This window comes from Notolepis coatsorum (genome assembly GCF_963971535.1).
Source record: "Notolepis coatsorum genome assembly, chromosome: 17".
In the NCBI taxonomy this organism is placed as follows: Eukaryota; Metazoa; Chordata; class Actinopteri; order Aulopiformes; family Paralepididae; genus Notolepis; species Notolepis coatsorum.
Window position 1 is genome coordinate 70,496,318 of NC_140181.1, and position 19,326 is coordinate 70,515,643.

At 39.3% G+C, this 19,326-nt stretch overlaps 1 protein-coding gene across 2 annotated transcripts; it reads right to left on the minus strand.

Annotated features, from left to right (window-relative positions):
• Positions 1-1,822: 1,822 nt before the first annotated feature.
• On the minus strand, positions 1,823-13,494 carry tmem9 (transmembrane protein 9). Of its 2 annotated transcripts, none has more exons than XM_084333876.1 (6): positions 13,318-13,494; positions 13,048-13,161; positions 12,875-12,966; positions 9,876-9,984; positions 7,451-7,582; positions 1,823-4,274 (listed from the first exon to the last, which is right to left on the minus strand). In XM_084333876.1, exons 2-6 carry the CDS (start codon positions 13,141-13,143, stop codon positions 4,134-4,136), a joined length of 570 nt encoding a protein of 189 aa, XP_084190002.1. In that variant the 5' UTR covers positions 13,144-13,161; positions 13,318-13,494; the 3' UTR covers positions 1,823-4,133. The 2 variants fall into 2 exon arrangements, with proteins under 2 accessions (XP_084190002.1, XP_084190001.1); XM_084333875.1 differs by having other exon boundaries at positions 13,048-13,166.
• Between the last annotated feature and the right edge of the window lie 5,832 nt (positions 13,495-19,326).

The following is a 19,326-nucleotide window of genomic DNA, read 5'->3' on the forward strand; positions in this document are numbered from 1 at the left end:
TACCGTTATTACCTGCACATAATCCTTGTACATATCTGTAGATATTAGATTTATATCTGTACATATCCTACTCTTACTAGTTACGCTGATGGCCAGTATGACTACTACCATACTGTACCATATATACCTGTATTACTGTACATATTATACTACAACTCTGCACATACATCTGATTAGCACTACACTCAGTACATTTCTATATTTTGTACCCAGTTTAATCATGTGTACATTGTATATTGCTGTTACATTTGCTCTCTGGTTGGATGCCGAACTTCTTTTCGTGGTACTGTACTTGTGCAATACATTTGAATCTAATTTGAATCAATACATTTGAATCTAATCTAATTTGTTCAACCTCTTACCATTGATTGTTCTTTGTGATAAACATACAGCTGTATGATGGTTTCTATAAACATACAGCTGTATGATGGTTTCTATAAACATACATCTGTATATAGGGCGGCTAGGTGGTGTAGTGGGCAAGGCACTCGCCACCAATGTAGAGACGCTGGGTTTGCGTGTTCGAATCCAGCTCTCCACATTGTTTTCAGTTTGGCTGGTCGTCCGTACTAATACAATTGGCAGTATTAGAGGGTGGGAAACTGATGGGTGGGGATCGGGCGTTGTGGACAGCGACTCCTACAGGTCGGTTGGTGCGCCTGCGCAGTAGAATCAGGAAGTGTCGGGGGCAGCGTGAGCCTCCCACGCGTTACTCCTCGCCACTGAGAGATCGAGCTGCGCAGGTGAAAAGATGAGACTGCTGTTACCTCAAGTACCGGAGGGGACTTGTGCTATGTATGACTTAGTCCACATTGCAGCCGGCTTGTGGGAGGCAAGAAACAGCGTTCGTGACAGGGGAGGGTTGAATTGGATGATACGAAATTGGGATGGGAGAAAATAGAAAATGGGAGAAAAAGTGGATACAAAAAAAAAAACATACATCTGTATGATGGTTTCTATAAACATACAGCTGTATGATGGTTTCTATAAACATACATCTGTATGATCATTTCTATAAACATACAGCTGTATGATCGTTTCTATAAACATACAGCTGTATGATTGTTTCTATAATCGTTTCTATAAACATACAGCTGTATGATGGTCGTTTTCTGCTGCTGACGACAGCCAGGTTCCTCCCAACAGGAGAAGAATTCAGTTCTTATCTTAACCAGCTGGTCGAGCAGCAACCTGGTCTGAGAGAAGCGGAAAGGAAGGACCGATGAGGATGGATGTTCCTGCTCTCCACATCCTGTCTGTCAGCCACAGTGTATTTGTGTGACGCTAAGCAGACAGGGGCACTGTTTAGATTCTCGATGGGGCTGGATGAGGGCAACGCGAAACAGCAAGAAATTATTAAAGAGAGCTCTAGGGATGGTCAGCTTCACCGTGCCAAGCCCTTATACAACAGGTTTACATCTCTCTATGTCAACTGGATAGGTGTGTGTGTGTGTGTGTGTGGTTTAGACATAACAGTGGCTTGGAACAAAACAATCCCCCCAAATTGACAGGACATGACCCTCACTATATCAGGAATTTTAACTACCGACGTGATTCTCCCCACAACCAAACACCAACCATACCACAACTAAGTAAACACCATACCAAACTGAGGACGGCAATACTGTTAAATGTATTGTGATGAAGGGGGGAGGGAGAGTTATGTTCTTCTCAACCAACCAACGTCTTGAATTACAATACGGAGAAGGTGGAGGCACCACATAAGATGTACTTTGTTGCCCCCCAGTGTCGGTCAACAGTACTGGTGTCCACAGACAAACTGATGAATATTCAGACAAACCAAGACACACTTTAAGCTCAACCAGAGAGTTATTTTATTGTATGCCGAGGAGCAGAATACATTGACATAAGCAAAGACATTCGGTGTAACATGATCGTCCAGTCAGACTGGAATTACAAAACATAAATACAAAACGGGAACAAAAAGACAGTTCAAAAATGTATTAAAAGACGATACCATAGTAACCAGACCTGTCGTTGTGACATAATGTCCAGAACAACGGGTGCGAATGGTTCTGTGGCACACAATGCAAACTTTCATAAATAAATAATCGTACAAAATAATGTACCCCGGTTCTCCTCCCGCGTGACTGGAGGTGACGCAGGCCAGAGCGGCCTTCCTGGGACTAAAGGCTCCTCATGCGAGAGTTTCAGTAGTAATAGAATCTGAGGGGGAATTCACTGACACACACTGGGGTGACGTCATTCAAAGCCATGAGGAATCCCAGTGTGTTGCCACACAACCACACAATCATCATCAGCCTTAGTGATGTGGAACACACTCTCCATTTGCAGGGTCAACTCCTCTAGAGACGGCTTGTGGTGGAAGCAACGGAAAATAAATTACGTTTTCATCCACCATTAATTTTTTTTTTTTACCAGGTTGATTAATATAGACAAACCAGGTTGCGCTTTAGAGGAGAAGATAGACTGGTGGGTTTACCTGCGTAAGCAGTGGAGAAGACAAACTTACCAGCAACAAACTAAATTCACCAGCAATTGGCTGGCGTTAAAATTCCCACCCTGGCAGGCAATATCAACGCAAGTACGAGACAAATAAATATTCCTCTCATTTGTCGGGTCAGTGCAAACGATACCAAAACACGCTGAGCACACTACAAGCAGCGGGCTGAAGAACTAATATTTCTACGCAGTGCTTAACCATCAAGAGTGCATTGCTTGGGTATAGCTTATAATAAGCAGGGTGACAGTGACACGACCATTCATTCACAATAATACAAAACTGCTCAAGTGATTCAACAACTTGTTAAATAATAATAACCAACAACTCCCATCATGAGAGTGATCAAGAACCGTTATGTAGTGTTTCCTAGCTGGTCCCTGGGACAGCCATAGCTTATCGAGCTCGCTAAAATTATTGAGATGAGTTGGACTTTGAATCCGTTCACATTGTGCAGGCTAGCAAGTGAGAACCGCCACTTTCGCTACGTGGCTTTAAATAAGCTCCTAAATGAGTGTGTTTACAGACACGTTAATATTCCATATACTAGCTAATATTGCCGTTAACCCTTTCACTACCACACTACCAAATGGTTAACCCTTTCACTGCCACATGACAAAGGGTTAACCCTTTCACAACCACACTACAGAAGATTAACCCTTTCACTACCACACACTGTTAACAGTCTGTAGTGTGGTAGTGATAACCGTCTGTAGTGTGGTAGTGAAAGGGTTAACCTTCTGTAGTGTGGTAGTGAAAGGTTAACCTTCTGTGTGCTATCATGCTGTCTTCCCTGTTCCCCCCATGGTCTCATCTTCCTTTTGTTTTTGTTTCTTTGTTTTTGTTTCTTCGTTTTTACTTTGCTCCCGACTATTGTCAGCGACTTCGGGTCATTGAGAAGCGCTATATAAATTAAATGAATTATTATTATTTGTAGTGTGGTAGTGAAAGGATTAAGGTCTTAGTTGGGACAGGGTGTTCATGTCTTGATCACAAATATCCCCATATAAATGAGTCAACAGGATATTGCAGTTAGTCCCATGGAAACAGACGCTACACAGACTGCAAGCCCCAGTAAAATGGGATATAAGGTGTTTAGTATCCTGGCTAATATCACCATATCTCAGCTTCTTATTGAGGAGTCTCACAGGGCTGGGCAATATATAGATATATCTGCCCTTAGGTATGGAAAGTCACATGTCAATCCATTTGATTTTCATCATGTTGGACTGCATGGTAAGGGGAAGAGTCTATTAACTATTTGGTTGACAAATCTAAAATATTCTATCATTTTGTGATCATATTTGACCCAATATTTGCTTTCTATTCTTAATTTAGACAACAAAATAATGTGTCATAATTCACAATATGAAAATACCCAAACAGGATACGATCACAATGATAGATGATAAATGATGAATATATTGTCCAGTCCTAGTTGGGAGGATATGGTCATATCCCAGCTACTGTAAACAGGAAACGGCATCCTACATGGAATACTAATATTAATGTAATGTTTGTAAACACACTGAGTAAAATGATAAATCCATTGAATGACATGGGGACTAGTAGTCAACAATGCAGCTGGTGACTGTTGGGTGGGGTGGGGGAGTTACCTGCTCTAGCCCTGGTCTGAGATCAGCCATAGAGTTTAACTAAGCATCTTGTGGCGGTCAAACACAGTCTTGCGCTGCTCCTGGACCTGTTTCTTCCAGCGCTGCTGTGCCCCCTCCACCCGCTCCAGCATTGTGTTGCCTCTGCCCTGGGCGCCATCTGCTGGTGGACGCATCTCCTACACACACACACACACACAAAACGTAACTGTTGAAATCTAAAATAAACGACAGAAACACCCTGAGTTAGTGAGTGAGTTTATACAGTGCTTCAGACTAACATTTCGTTTTTCAGTCAGTGTCAGAAGTACATAATTGAAAAAAAAAATGTGTCCCCGTTTATCATGAATGAGATATATGGAGCTGCAGTGATTTTCTCCACGGTCCTCTTTTTCAGTCTGTCCAAAATAACCCTGATAAATTGCACACAGGCCATATCATTGCTATATATGTTGGGTTCACTTTCAACTAGGGATGTCCGATATTATCGGCCTACCGATATTATCGGCCGATATCGGCATTAAATTGTGATATCGGAAAATATCGGTATTGGTTTAGATTTTTATTTTATATTTCTATAACCTTTATTTACCCAGGCAAGCAAGTAAGAACAAATTCAGATTTTATTTATTGTCAAAAGTATGCATAATGTTGTGTTAATTCCACAACAAGATATATATAATGTTAATTACCTGAAATTATTCCATTTTGGGGGGGGGGGGGGGGGGGGACCCTTCATATATCGGTATCGGTTGATATCGGTATCGGAAATTAAGAGTTGGACAATATCGGTATCGGTAAAAAAGCCAATATCGAGCATCCCTACTTTCAACCCATTCTTCTTTTGGACTACAATTTTGTGAACAGCGTTTCCTCCTTAGTGCTGATGTACGCTCTATTGAACTTGATGATCATCTCTGCCTCCTCTTGTGTTTGGTTGGCCACATCTTTTTACCCTCCATCTAGTTTACCCTCCCGGCACCCAAGTCTGCGTAATGACCAACTGAGCCCATGTCCAAACACAAGCAGATCATTGTTCGCAGTATTCACACAGCGATCGAGTGGGCGTAATGATTAATATAAACTAACCATATGCCATACTCAACGATGTTGTGTACAGATAGCCTTTTCCCACTGATAGTTAAATGAAAACGTATGGATTGTAGATACAATTTATATCTGTGTTATCTTCATTCTCTTAAATTCCATTCCCAACCAAGGCATTTGTCTCATCAAGAGTTTGCAAGGTGCACCTATGAAAAGTGAGGCATTTTAGCCTGTATGAAACAATTATTAAGTGGTCATAATTTGTTGAATAGGTCAGCTTTTGTTCAATAATGCTTTGAAACAGGAGATTTCTGAAATGTCAAGTGAAAATGATATGCTGTCTGACCGAGGATGAGAGAGATGAAACGGTGTTTGCTCGTCATCCAAAAACATTAACATAAATGAACAGTTCATGAGTAATAAACATTTTGGATTGATTAAAAACTATTTACCGGTATATACAGTTTCACAGCGTAAAATCCTGTTTTTGCACAGTACGGAAGACCGCTGGTCGCTTATTTCACTCTGTACAGAAAACCCTTGACCCTTATTTCATTTCATTTCAAAAAAGTTGAGGTTGCCCTCATTTGCAAGATGTCGAGTTACATGCCAGTTAAATACATATTTAAAATTATGATCTTCCATACACAGAAGGTACTTTTCCCTATCTGTGTCATGCCCTCGTTCAACCTAGGTGCCACCCCTCACCGAACACATTGGAACGTGGCGGGGAGGGAGCGGGTGCTTGCTTTTGGTGTAGACAGTGAGCATCTTGTGTTTAGAATTGGCTGTTGCAGACACAAGCCTGGTATTGGCCGCAATATACAATAAACAGAGTACATACAATAAACAGAGTACATGTCGTTGCGTGTTTTGTCATACCATAGCCATGTAAACTCTTTAAGCCACTTGGGGCGAAATCCTGGGGTATATGTCTTAGGTCACAACAGTGCGACTAATAATTTTTTGTGCCACGGGAAACAGCATCCTACATGGAATACTAATATTAATGTACAGTATATCACTCAGCTCTTAGATGTATTACTGATGATACCTACTGTACAGTATATATATATATATCACTCTGCTCTTAGATGTATTACTGGTGATACCTACAGTATAGCATATATGACTGCTCTTAAAACAACCTACTGAGTGTCCGTACAACTCTCAAAAGCAAGTGCATCTCAGTTTGTGGGGTATCCATTTAGCAATAAAAACAAGTAATACTATTGAAATGTTTAAATGCAGATATAAACAGGAATTCTTGGACAAGTATAAGTTCGAGGAGCTTGAAAATAATGTGACTAGTATTTTTGTAATTATTTATTTATCTTTTGCTGTAGTATATAATTTTTTTATATTGATTAATAACTTATTACATATTATTATGATATTGTAAGGACGGGGCAGGACCAGATAAGCTTTGCTTCTTTTTGTCCCTTCTCGAACAAAACCATTTGTCTTGAGCTATGTTGATTATAGCTTCCATGTCTAGGAAGATATATTTTATTTTACTTGTACTTTTTTTTTTAATTACAAATTTGTGTGTTTATGGTTGTTCGAGATAAATAAAGATAAAATCAAATCAAAGATGTATTACTGGTGATACCTACAGTATATATATATCACTCTGCTCTTAGATGTATTACTGGTGATACCTACAGTATATATATATCACTCTGCTATTAGATGTATTACTAGTGATACCTACAGTACCTCCCATCACATCCAGAGACCACCAACTATAAAAGGATCACTGTGGTAGTTTTGAATGGGGAAATCTGTAACACTAAAGATGACGGCAACGACAAAGAATTGCTGCAAAATAAACATAAATTTGTTGTTTAAATAATAATAAATATTATTATAAATTGTATTACTAGTGATACCTACAGTACCAACCATTCTACTCTCTATGAAAAACTTTGCTTGAGATCAACATTGGTATATGTTTATTTTCAAAGTGCTCCTAAACCAATTGCAAACATTACTTCACTGTTAGACCTCAATGTAGGAGCTTATCAAACCGACTCTCAGGACTGGATTACACACATGTTCCTCGGGTAAATTCAGAACTCTGAAAGACTGCTTTTAGATTTTGTGCTCCTTGATAACATTGGGACATTTAAAAGAAATATGCTTTTAAATCTTAATGTTTTTGAATGTAATTGTGTCTTATTGTGTGATTTAGCTTTGTTTTAGTTATTTTTGTATTTCTCTTTTGCCTATTGTACTCTTGGCATTATTGAAAATGAGGGCCCACCCTCAATAATCTCAGAGAATGTGTGTGTGTGTGTGTGTGTACCTCTGAATCCTCCTCATTGTGCAGGGGTTGGGTGTATGGCTCGCGCTTGCGGATGAGGGGGTCCACCAGGAGCAGGAACAGCATGTAGAGCAGCAGGGCGCCCACCACAGACAGGTAGATGATGATGGTGACCTGGGACGACAAGACAGGAAGACACAGCTGCTGCTCACACTCCTACACAGGATGATGTTTCACCGTCCTTTACACTTGTATTCTTTTCCCTTAACCCTTTCACTGTGACACTACAGAAGGTTAACCCTTTCACTACCACACTACAGGTTAACCCTTTCACTACCACACTATAGACGGTTAAGGTTAACCTTCTGTAGTGTGATAGTGAAAGGGTTAAAGGCCCCGTGAAATCAAAATAGATGTTGTTTATGTGCTTTTATCACATTATGTCTTTCATTGATTGTCACTTATACGTCAGTATCTGTCCCAACAATGACACAAAAGTTGTTTCGTAGGTATTTTTAATAGTATTTTAGAGTTTGTAATTTCCTGGAAAACTATCAAAAGAAATGTTGATGAGTCATCCTGCACACAGGGGTGTATACTCATTTTGCGTCCAATTAAATGCGTTCTAGAATGACAAAAATAGAAATAGAAAATAGATAGTATATAGAAGTATAATACATTATATAAGTGTGTGTGTGTGTGTGTGTGTGTGTAAATGAATTAACCTAAATATGTAGTTTGACTGATAGATACACAAAATGGGTTTATTTATGTTGATTTAATTTGGTTGTGTTTATGTTTCCATTTTTTGCAAAATGGGTATATTCTGTTTGGTTTTACACAATAAGTCTATCGGTGTGTTGTGTGTGTGTAGGGGCAGGTATATATATATATAAGATTTTTTCTTCTTCCTGTTCCTTTCGGCCATGGTATTTGGTGAATTATATGAATATGTACTGTTGGACTGTGGTAATTCCATGTACGAATAAATAAATGATGATGATGATGATGATGATGATGAGTCCACATTTACAGCACATTGTAACCGAGCTCGGCCCTGCTAGCTAACATTACTAATGTTGCATAACATTACTAGCGTACGTTGCTCACATTAGCTTGCTAGGATGGAGGATGGATGGCTGGATGGCTGGATGGAAGATAGATCTATAGATAGATAGATAGAGATAGTTTATTGCCATTTCAACACATGGTTGATTGGCTGTTAATGCCAATCAATATCCGAGGCAAGTCCCTCCCTAGCTTCCTATTTTTACAGGAAACGCATAAATATGTGAAATCAAATAGCATTTTGCTAGCCGTTTCATGGGGACTTTAACATATTGAAAAAATTACATTAATTGTTCCCCATATCTTTTTTAGCGTACTTTAGAACCAAGAACCAAAAATAACAAAAAAATATAAATAATTTCACTTCACAGCGTCTGTGCAGCCATGTTTTTTCCTACTGTGTCCATGGCAACGACAATGAATGCAGCTATAAAGGTATGGTTTCCTAAGTTACGCATAAAAGATGGTCTGTTTACTTTTCTGATAACTACATCACTGCATAACTCATAAATGTTCAGACAAGCTTAATATTTGGTTATTTGTGATACTATGTAATTACATGCAATTTGAAGTTATTACCACGTTTTCTTTCAACCTAATTTCGTCACGGAGGTCAGTAAACTGTTAGTTATAAAGGCACTTAGGGCAAAGCTGTACAGGTGTGCTGTAGAGGCAGCTCTGCATAGGAGTGTGGGTCTACCTTCTCTGAGCTGGCGACCGACAGCGGAGAGGTTGAAAAGGTCATTTTATGTCGTCCAAAGTGTGGAATAATGATCCCCTCCCTCCCTCAACCAATCTCCCAGTCATGCATGTAGTCACTGTGTGTTGTTGTAGCCACCGGGTAAATCGCGATTTTTTTATTTGTTTGTCATGACAAACCAATTACATAATCCAACATATGTGTAAAGGCACAACATATTCCAGTTAACGGTATATTTTTTTAATGATTCGTTACGGCGCAATCAATACTTCCATGCGTTCGGGACCTCCATGTTTTGCGGGTATTCATCAGACAAATCGGATCCGGGATTCGGCTCCCATCAGTCGGGCAAGAACGGCAGGTTTTCAGCCTCTCTCCTCTCTCCTGGAGCTTAGCGCTCGGCCAATCAGAGAAACGCGGAAGTGCAAGTTGGTTGCCTTAAGTGTTCACGCGACCCTTCCACACGTTACACTCCCCCAGTGAGAGTCCGCGCTGCCAGGTGAAAAGAAGCGATGGGCTGGGTACACATGTGTCGGAGGAAGCATGTGATAGTCTCCGCCCTCCCAGACCGACGGTAGGGGGTAGAGTGCGCAACGACCAGGAAGGGGATTGGGAATTGGCATAACGACTAACATTGGGATGGGAGAAAAACGGAAAAGGAGAGGGAAAAAAGATAATACAAAAAAAAGTCAGCCGTACCTTGATGGTGTTGCTGCTGCGCTCCTCGTATTTGCACTCACACAGCAGGCAGTAGGCCTCCACGTCGTGGCCAGGCACTGGCATGGGCTCCACCACATGAAGGCAGGTGCTAAAAAACACACACACACACACATTGTAGCACCCAGTGACTCTGCAACCCCTGCAGCAGCGACTCGACTGATAAATACTGATACTTACTGTAACTGATGCTCAGCGGAATATCGTGGTAGGAGACGTTTGTGGGGGGCGTGTTGAGCGATCATGAACTGATTTCTTACTACCGGTACATCTTATGCACTGTGCCGCTTAGACTCATTACATCAACACTGTGATTATTGTATTGTAAATGAGGGCTATTTTATTGATTTATTGTACTGTAAATAAGAGCCTTCTTATCGCACAGCTTTTATTCTATCCATGTCATGCTCATTTATGTCTATTCTTATGTCTGCACTTTATGCATTGCCTTTGTCGTTTTATATATGCTCATTTTGTGTTTATGTTATGCTATTCGCTGTGAAGCACTTTGGGTTGCAGTTCCCGTATGAAAGGTGCTATATAAATAAAGTCGTATTATTATTATGGTCTACAGTTTGGCTGTGAAAGAGTCGTTTTGAGGAGCCGTGTCTGACTGCTGTGTCTGACTGCAGCCGGTGGACTCGTACACTCTGGGGGGAAGAAGATAACGAGATAGGAGAGACGTTCCAAAGTCAGGAAGGGAGGCTGGTCCTTTAGTCAGAGAGTGGGCCTGTGTCTCAGCGTTCGGCCTGCCGCCACATGCTGTTTTCTCTGCCCGACCTCAGCTATTGTTTCCCTGGGGAGTCGGACGGTGCCATGAGCGCCAACCATCATACGTGTTTAGTTTAGTGTATGTGTAGGTTTTGTATCCCTTCCTACCCTTGTTTTATTAGTGTTAGGTTGTAATATCAGGAGGGAATCTGGGCGAGTCAATGTAAGATAAAACAAGATAAGATAAGATACAGGTATGGGCATGGGAATAGTAGAAGACAGAAAAATATAGGCAATAGAGATTATAGTAAAGATAAAAAATAAGCACAGTGTAAACAATATAATTAACTCTGAATATAAGCATATGAGCAAGTAAACAGTGTAATATAAAATGCAGATGAGGGTCTGTATACCCGATCAGTTATATTATATGTTACAATAAATATGGTCAATAAACACTTAGAATCTGAATATATACTATGAGTAAGTAAAGTTCACAGTATACACAGGTGCAGTATACAGTAGGTGGGCGTACAGGGTGGGGTTTTATTCCATTGCCTCTTTTGTAATACGGGTGTCTAGCGTGTAGCCCCCTAGTGGTTCCGGGACTTGCTGTGTGTTTGCATGTGCATTACAGTTTTTCACGATTACTAAAACCCAAAACCAAATGACCAGTTCCCTAAACACATTAAATAAAACTAGACCCCATTTGCCGAAACCATAAAAACATTTCACCTGTAGACACAATTCACAAAACTCAATCCCCTTTTCTCACAAGTCTAAACACATTTTGTCTTGCTAAAACACATGTTGCAAAAATCTCTGATCAAATGTGCACATTGAAGCTCATCATGTGATGCAAAATGATAGCCACAGTCAGCAAAAGTTGAACACAATGAACACACCTGGTGTCATTGATAAAACACGGTCAAAATGTAAGACACTTGTTGCAAATGATGTGACCACACCTATTATAGGCCAGTGCAGAGTGCACAGTTTGCTGAAGGACTTTTCTTTTCTTCTTTGGGGGTGGGGGGCAAGAAGGATGTGTACAAGATGCATTACTGTATAGTAGTAGGCCTATATCGTACATGTATAGGTCATGTTTCCAAATGCACTATGTATACTGTTACTGTATTCAAATTGCTTACAAAAAACTGTGACATATTGCTAAGGATAGTGGAGTTATGTAATTACTGTAAAAAACAACAACATCACATTGTGTTTTACATTTTTACATGTATTGTTGTGTGTAATGGATAGTGTTTACACATTTTTGCATTGAGTTGTGATAACTATTTTCTTCATTTTCTTACGGTAATTTACATACTATTTCTATGAAACACACAAATCTGTAAATGCCCAATACATATATTTTGAGAAGAGATGAGAAGGTTTCTAAAAATGTGTCCTGGCAGTTGTGAAACTGTAAAAAGAACATTCTCACATTCTGAACATTGTGTTTTCAATCAGAATCAGAAGGTAGTTTTCACATACAAGTTCGAATTTGCTTTGGTCGTTTTCGGTGCGACATTAGCGGACAGACATCAACAGACAGATAATACAATAAAGAGGTGGAGTAAGATAAAATGAAATATGAACTAAGTTGAGCACAATAGAATAGAATTATAAAAGAAAATATAGGCTTTCATTGGTTGTTGATGCTTAGTACTGTTTACATTTTTGCAGGCCTTGAGAGGGATTTTGGTGTCAACGTTTGCTTTTGAGCATAATGGGAAACTGTTTTGGTGCGAGTTTGGTTTTGAAAAGAGAATGTGAGGTTTTGCTTGAGAAAGGTGTTTTGTGTTTAGAGTTTTGGGAAAAGGGAGGGCAGTTTCATGAAATGCGTTTTAGCAATTGTGAAAAACTGTAAGTGCAGTACTGGATCTGATCCATGAGTGACTCGTTTAATCTTGTTCCTGAGTGCTGTGTTTCATCACCTGACTTGTGTCAGTTAATGGCAGTTAAAGACACCAATACTGGGTCATGTATGGGCATGTACAGTGATTCCTTCCTAGATCGCTCCTATCCTATGAACTCATGACAAACAAATAAAGCTGGTATATGTTTGTCCGAGACTGTTGTGTTGTGTGTGTTCAGGTCTCGACAGAGCCCTTTCCGGGCTGGTTTATCACTATAGTAATTAGGCAATGTGAATAGTATAAATTCAGCCCTGTGAGGTCTCATTCTCTCCTGTTTATGGGGCTGGAATTGGTTTTCGTCAATGCAATGAGAAATAACATGTGGAAATGAGTCTTTAAGGCTCTTACCAGTCTTTCTGGGATACATTCCTGTTGTAGATGTGACCTGTGATGTTTCTGTATGGCGGACAGATACACTTGCAGCGCACATCTTCAAAGTTCTGTGAATTTCAAGAAAACACTTAGCTAATGTAATCAGAATGTGTGTATCATTAAAAATATGCAATATTGCCAATAATTACCTTAGCCTGTGTAAAAACCACTGACTCCAGAAGAAGAACAGTCAGGACTATGGTCATAACATAAGACCAGGATCCCTTCCTCCTCCTAGATGACATTTTACCAGACAGGAAGCTCTACTCTGGGGATAGAAATCACCATTAAAACACATGGACGTTAGTCACTCTTGTTTAGTTACAGCAAGTCACCTGGGTAATAGGTTAGCCACTGCTGCAAAACAGCTAGATAGCTAGCAAGGTTCATGTCGAAACATTCACAATGCATTAACTTACCTGACAATAATAGATGGTATTACTTGTTCTCAAGCATGAGCAATGAACCTGGCTAATGTTGATCCATGCGTGACACTGCTATTGAACTAGAATAATAACGGGACACTGCCATTTAATTATGGAAGGGACACTGCGTACTGATTTCTATGTGCGTACTATATATTCCACTATTCCTCCCCTGCCTCTTCCTGGTCGTCGTCTTCTTCTTCTCTGGATTTAAAGGCGGATCGCAAACAATTATGTGGCATATCCCCACCTACTGTACCGGCGTGTGTATTATCTTTATATACTTATACTTCAGAATATTGATATACTGTACTTCAGAATATTCATATTATTGTTATTATTATTATTATTGTTATTATTAATGGTGTTGTTATCATTATATTATTATTATTATTATTATTATTATTATTATTATTATTATTATTATTATTATTATTATTATTATTATTATTATTATTATTATTATTATTATTATTATTATTATTATAATAATAATTATTATTATTATTATTATCAACAACAACAACAATAATAATAATAATAATAATAATAATAATAATAATGATAAATAAATATGTATGGATCTGAGAAAGCCTCTCTCAACATCCTCTACAGTACACATTGATTGATTGATTGATTGATTGATTGATTGATTGAAAACTTTATTAACAGATTGCAGAATTGGTACAATACAGTACAGCTCAATACACACAATGCAGGGGATGCAGAAAGACTTTCGTTGTTTACAGGGTCCCCCATTTTCAATTCATTGTAATACTTCTCCAGTAATTTCCTTGACATCCACAAACGTCCTTGCTGCATCTATCTCAATTCTTTCAGATTGCCTTTCTGTCTCAGCAGCACCAGAAATGCCCCCAAAATGTATCTTAATTTATCTTAACGAACTAACTGATATAGGAAACAAACACCACACTGCCACCTATCTTTCAAGGTTTGAAAACTTAAAGATAGCCCATTCTTGGTATTTTCTACAGCCTAATAATTTTTTTTACCATTACTGAAAAGATTCACCACTGCCATGGGCTTCCATTGTATCTTAAAATGTGAGTTAAATACCACATAAACCCATGAAACTCACTTTTGACCAAAATGCCAAGCTAACATCCGAGGAGCATTTCTTTTCCTGAAAAGTTATATTATTGTGCCTCAATATTGTACCTAAAAAGGAATATGATGAACTTTTACTCAGCTAGGGCTCCTGTATTACAGTATACAGTATGATGTAAATAAGACGAAAGTATTTCTCTGGTCTGCATCCCCTTAACAATTGTGTGTATTGAGCCATACTGTATACCCATTCTGCAATCTGTTCAAAATTCAATATACAGTATCACAATGGCAAAACCTTTCAGGAAACAAGTTACACAGTAATTTAGCTGTATAGCAGTCTGAATTTACGCAGGGCGACAGTGGCTCGGGAAGTATAGCAGTCGTCTGGTAATCCAGTTCGATTCCCGCTCCTCCCGAGCAGCGTGTCAAAATGTCCTTGAGCAAGACACTTAACCCCTAATTGCTCCTGATGAGCAGGTTGGCACCGTGCATGGTTGCCACTGTCGGTGTGTGAATGTGTAAGTGAATGGGTAAAATGTGAGGAACAAATTGTAAAGCGATTTGGATAAAAAGTGCAGCCATTTACCATTTACTAGTAGTCTAGCAGTAGTAGTCTGGATTTACTAGTAGTCTAGCTGTAGTAATAATATAATAATAATAATAAACGTTATTTGTATAGCACTTTTCATACAAGAATTGCAGCTCAAAGTGCTTTACAGCAGTAAAAAAAAAAGAAGACTAAACTAGCATAAAATTAGCACAAAGTTGGCAGATAAAGAGCAATGCATAAAGACATAAAATAAACATAAAATGAGCATACTGTAAAATAGATAGCTGCAAAATAGACAAAGTCAAGGTAAGGCATAGAACATTAAATCACATAGTTATTCATATTAGGATCTAACATCTTTATAGACCTCTTGGTTTGATTATCTGATACACATAATAAGATAAGATAAAATAAAATATTCCTTTATTGATCCCCTTGGGGAAATTCAGGCATCATAGCAGCATGGAGGAGGGGGGAGGGTAGGTACATGGTAGTAAAAAGCAGTGTAAACAATATAACAAATCAATATGCTTAACATAACATAATTAATTCTGGACATGTGCATGGTCAACAAGGCGCGAGATGAGGGTATTATAGTTGCCTATAGTTACAATATATAATCTAATCTGATAATCTAAATCTAATCTAATATATAGATTACATTTTGATGATTGGATTAGAGTATATATTGTAACTATTATTGTAGGGCAAATAATAAATAAATAATAATTAATAAATAAATAAAAAATAATTTAGCATTAGTCTGGAAAAAAACTAAATGCTAATATATGCAATATATAATCTAATAATCCAGTAATCTATATCTAATCTAATATATAATCTAAAAAGGCTAAATGCTAAAATGCTAAATGCTATGATCTGATGAAGTATACAGTATTCACATAAGGTGCGGTATGCATAAGGTAGTATATTGTCCTTTTAGGTTCCTAGTAGTTGGATGTCTGGCAGCAGTCCCTGCATGCCCACTGTTGTGGAGCCTGATGGCCGCTGGTATGAAGGACTGGCCGAGGCGGTTAGTTGAGTGTCTGGGGGGGTATGAGTCTGTGACTGAATGTGCTTCATATATGACATGTTGTGAAATGTGGCAGTTGTATAAAAGCATTACACCACTTGCAGTCGTGATTTGTGAACAATAAACCATGCCTAGGGGGGTCTAACGACCACCCCTAGGCATGGTTTATTGTTCACAAACCACTCCTGCGCGTGATGTAATGCTTTTATACAACTGCCACATTCATCCAACCTTATTGCTATACAATAAACACACACTAATCGAAGATTTATTGAAAAAACCATCCGCCAGAAAAAGTTGTTCCCACAACAACAAAAAAGACAAGTTGCCTCCATGTGGAAGCAGCTCGGAAGTGCATCCAACGGATCCAACAAACTAACACATCCAACTGTGTGTTATTGGAATGATTGATTGAACATTTTATTACCAGATGCAGAATGGGTACAATACAGTACGGCTCAATACACACAATTGTTAAGGGTATGCAGACCTACTTTCTATAGAACTTCATTCTTAGATGCTTCTATAGAAAGTAGGTAAAACAAATTAAAAAGTTTTCTTTGCCCTATACTATAGGAAAAAAAAAAAGTTTTCTTCGCCCTATTTTTTTATTTATTTTTTTAAACCTACTTTAGAGGGCCTAAACTTAACCAGTTGGAAACCAGGCGTACAGTAATAAAATTATCAATCAACCAATCAATCAATTCAATAGGCCATGCTCACTTAAAACAGCGCAACACCCAGCTCTCTCTCAGTCTGACTCTCCTCCGCCGTTGCAGACAGGAGTGTGTGTGTGTGTGTGTGTGTGTGTGTCAGTGTGTGTGTGTGTGTGTGTGTATGTGAATGTGTATGTGTGTGTGTGTGTGTGTGTGTGTGTGTGTGTGTGTGTGTGTGTGGGTGGGTGGGTGTGCCAGACAGTGTGAGAGTGAGCTCTGCAGTCAGGGGGAAGGAAGAAAAAATGTAAAAAGAAATTGCAAATAATCAATCAATCAATCCGCGATTTTTCTTTTGTTCTACAATGACTCATGACCCATCAATTACATCATCCAACATTGTTTAAAGGACTAAGACATTCGCCGTGACAGAATCGCTTTATATTTAGTCGTTATGACGCTATCAACATATCCATTTGTTAAAGATTATTGTCCGCCATCTTGTTTTTTCGAAAAATCCGCACGGCGGAGTGATGTGATTCGGTTGTGGGCGGGTCCTGGGACCAGGAGCGTGGATTGTGACAGATACATACGTGTAAATGGACTGTTTCAGCCAATCAGAATCGAGAAATTTGCATGCCGTTGTATAATATGTAATATAGAGATGTTTAGAGCTGTCAGAGCCATAGATATATATAGAACACTAGATAGCTTAAGGCGGAGTCACCAGCGTCACTGAACTGCCGCCATCTTGCTCGAGTCAGCCTTGAGTGAGAGTGAGTGAGCTGCACAGACAGAAATACTCATAACTCGCTGAAATATTGACGGATTTACAAACGGTTTGGTTTATTACAAGCATTATTAACGTGGCTATGATTCAAGCGGTTTGTAAAAAAAACTTCTTTAAAAAAAAACATTTTTATTGATTGATTGATTGATTGATTGATTGTAGTATGCTACTATGTGTTCTACCCCATACTGCCCTGAGTGGGAGGGTAGTTTGTTTACCAGTGTTGTGGCTATGTTTGTGAAGAAAGTGTTTAAGTAATTGGCTACATCCAGTTTGTCTGTGATGAGCGTGTTGTCCGTCTTTATGTTTATGTTTGAGAATCTGGTTTTAAGTTTTTACTGCAGCCTAGTTGATTATTGAGTAATTTCCAAAGTTTGCGTGGTTTATTTTTGTTTTCCTCGGTTTTGTCATTGATGAAAATTTTTTTTGCAGTTTTTATCATGGAGTTTCTTTCTAGTTTGAGTTCAGTCACGTGGGCTTGGAGTTCACTGCTCGTGCTTTTGGTAAGCTTTGACTGTATGCAGTATCATAACTACATCTTTGATGTTTATAGCAAACCAACCCGTTTGTAAATCCGTCAATATTTCAGCGAGTTATGAGTATTTTTGTCTGTGCAGATCACTCACCCTCACTCAAGGCTGACTCGAGCAAGATGGCGGCCCTACGACGACGTCGCTCTCCATTGGCCGGCAGCGCGGGTAAGCTATCTAGTGTTCTATATATATCTATGGTCAGAGCCATAGGTCTTTCTCATATACTCCGCCTTTCCCCACCTTCTAAGGTACATTATAGAACAATTAAATTTTTTTTTTTTTTTTTTATCTTTTTTCCCCCTCCATTTTCCTCCGATTTTCTCCCATCCCAATGTTAGTCGTTATGCCAATTCCCAATACCCCCCACAGTCGGTCTGGGAGACTGGAGGCTATCACGTGCTTCCTCCGACACACGTCCAGCCAATCAACCGCTTCTTTTCACCTGGCAGCGCGGATTCTCATTGAGAGGGCGTAGCGCCGTAGCGTGTGGAAGGATCACACTATCCCACTCAAGTCCTATCCGCGCTTAGCAGGCGCCCCGACCGAACTGTAGGAGTCGCTGTTTACAACAACCCGGACCCACCCCGCCAGCTTCTCCCACCCTCTAATACTGCCAATTGTATTAGTGTGAACGGCCAGCCAAGCTGGTGACAACCCCGGAGCTGTGAGCTGGATTCGAACAGGCGAATCTAGCCGCTCCGGGGTTTGGTGACGAATGCAATCTCCGTTACGCCACCTGACCGCCTCTGAACAGAACAATTACAGTTCTGAATTACTTTACAGAACAAAAGTTGTATTCGTTTTTAGGCACAATCAATAATAAGAAAGCCCAGAGGAGTATAGCCCCCCCCACCCCACCCACCCAACCACCTCCAATGTACAGTCCCCCCCCACCCCCCCAACCCCACCCCACCTAACCAACCTACTCCAATGTACAGTTTCTACGTCAAATGTATATACTTTCTTTTCTGGACTCTTTTTGTATCACAAACAGTACTGTATTTGCAAATCTGGTATGTCATAAATGTATAGATGTAGCAGTACTGTCTATCTGTATGTATGTCATATATGTTATGATGAATTGAAAATGGGGGACCCTGATGTAAACAAGACAAAAGTCTTTCTCTGGTCTGCATCCCCTTAACAATTGTATTGAGCTGTACTGTACTGTACCCATTCTGCAATCTGTTAATAAAATTTCCAATCAATCAATCAATAGCTTTTTTTTTTTTTTTTTTTTGTTGATATTTTTGCACAAATCTTTCCATTATTTACAGTATACCTTTTCACAGCATAATATGCAACATCCAAGATTCGCCTTTTTCATTTTTGTGACAACATACAAAACATGCAAGAGACTCATACAAATACAC

Bases quoted from the DNA above. Each gene is read 5' to 3' on its own strand.
- tmem9 (XM_084333876.1), bottom strand. From the start codon at position 13,143: ATGTCATCTAGGAGGAGGAAGGGATCCTGGTCTTATGTTATGACCATA. The intron at 12,967-13,047 runs GTAATTATTGGC...TGAAATTCACAG, and splicing joins TGGTTTTTACACAGGCTAAG to AACTTTGAAGATGTGCGCTG. The intron at 7,583-9,875 runs GTACGGCTGACT...TTGTCGTCCCAG, and splicing joins GCAGCAGCAACACCATCAAG to GTCACCATCATCATCTACCT.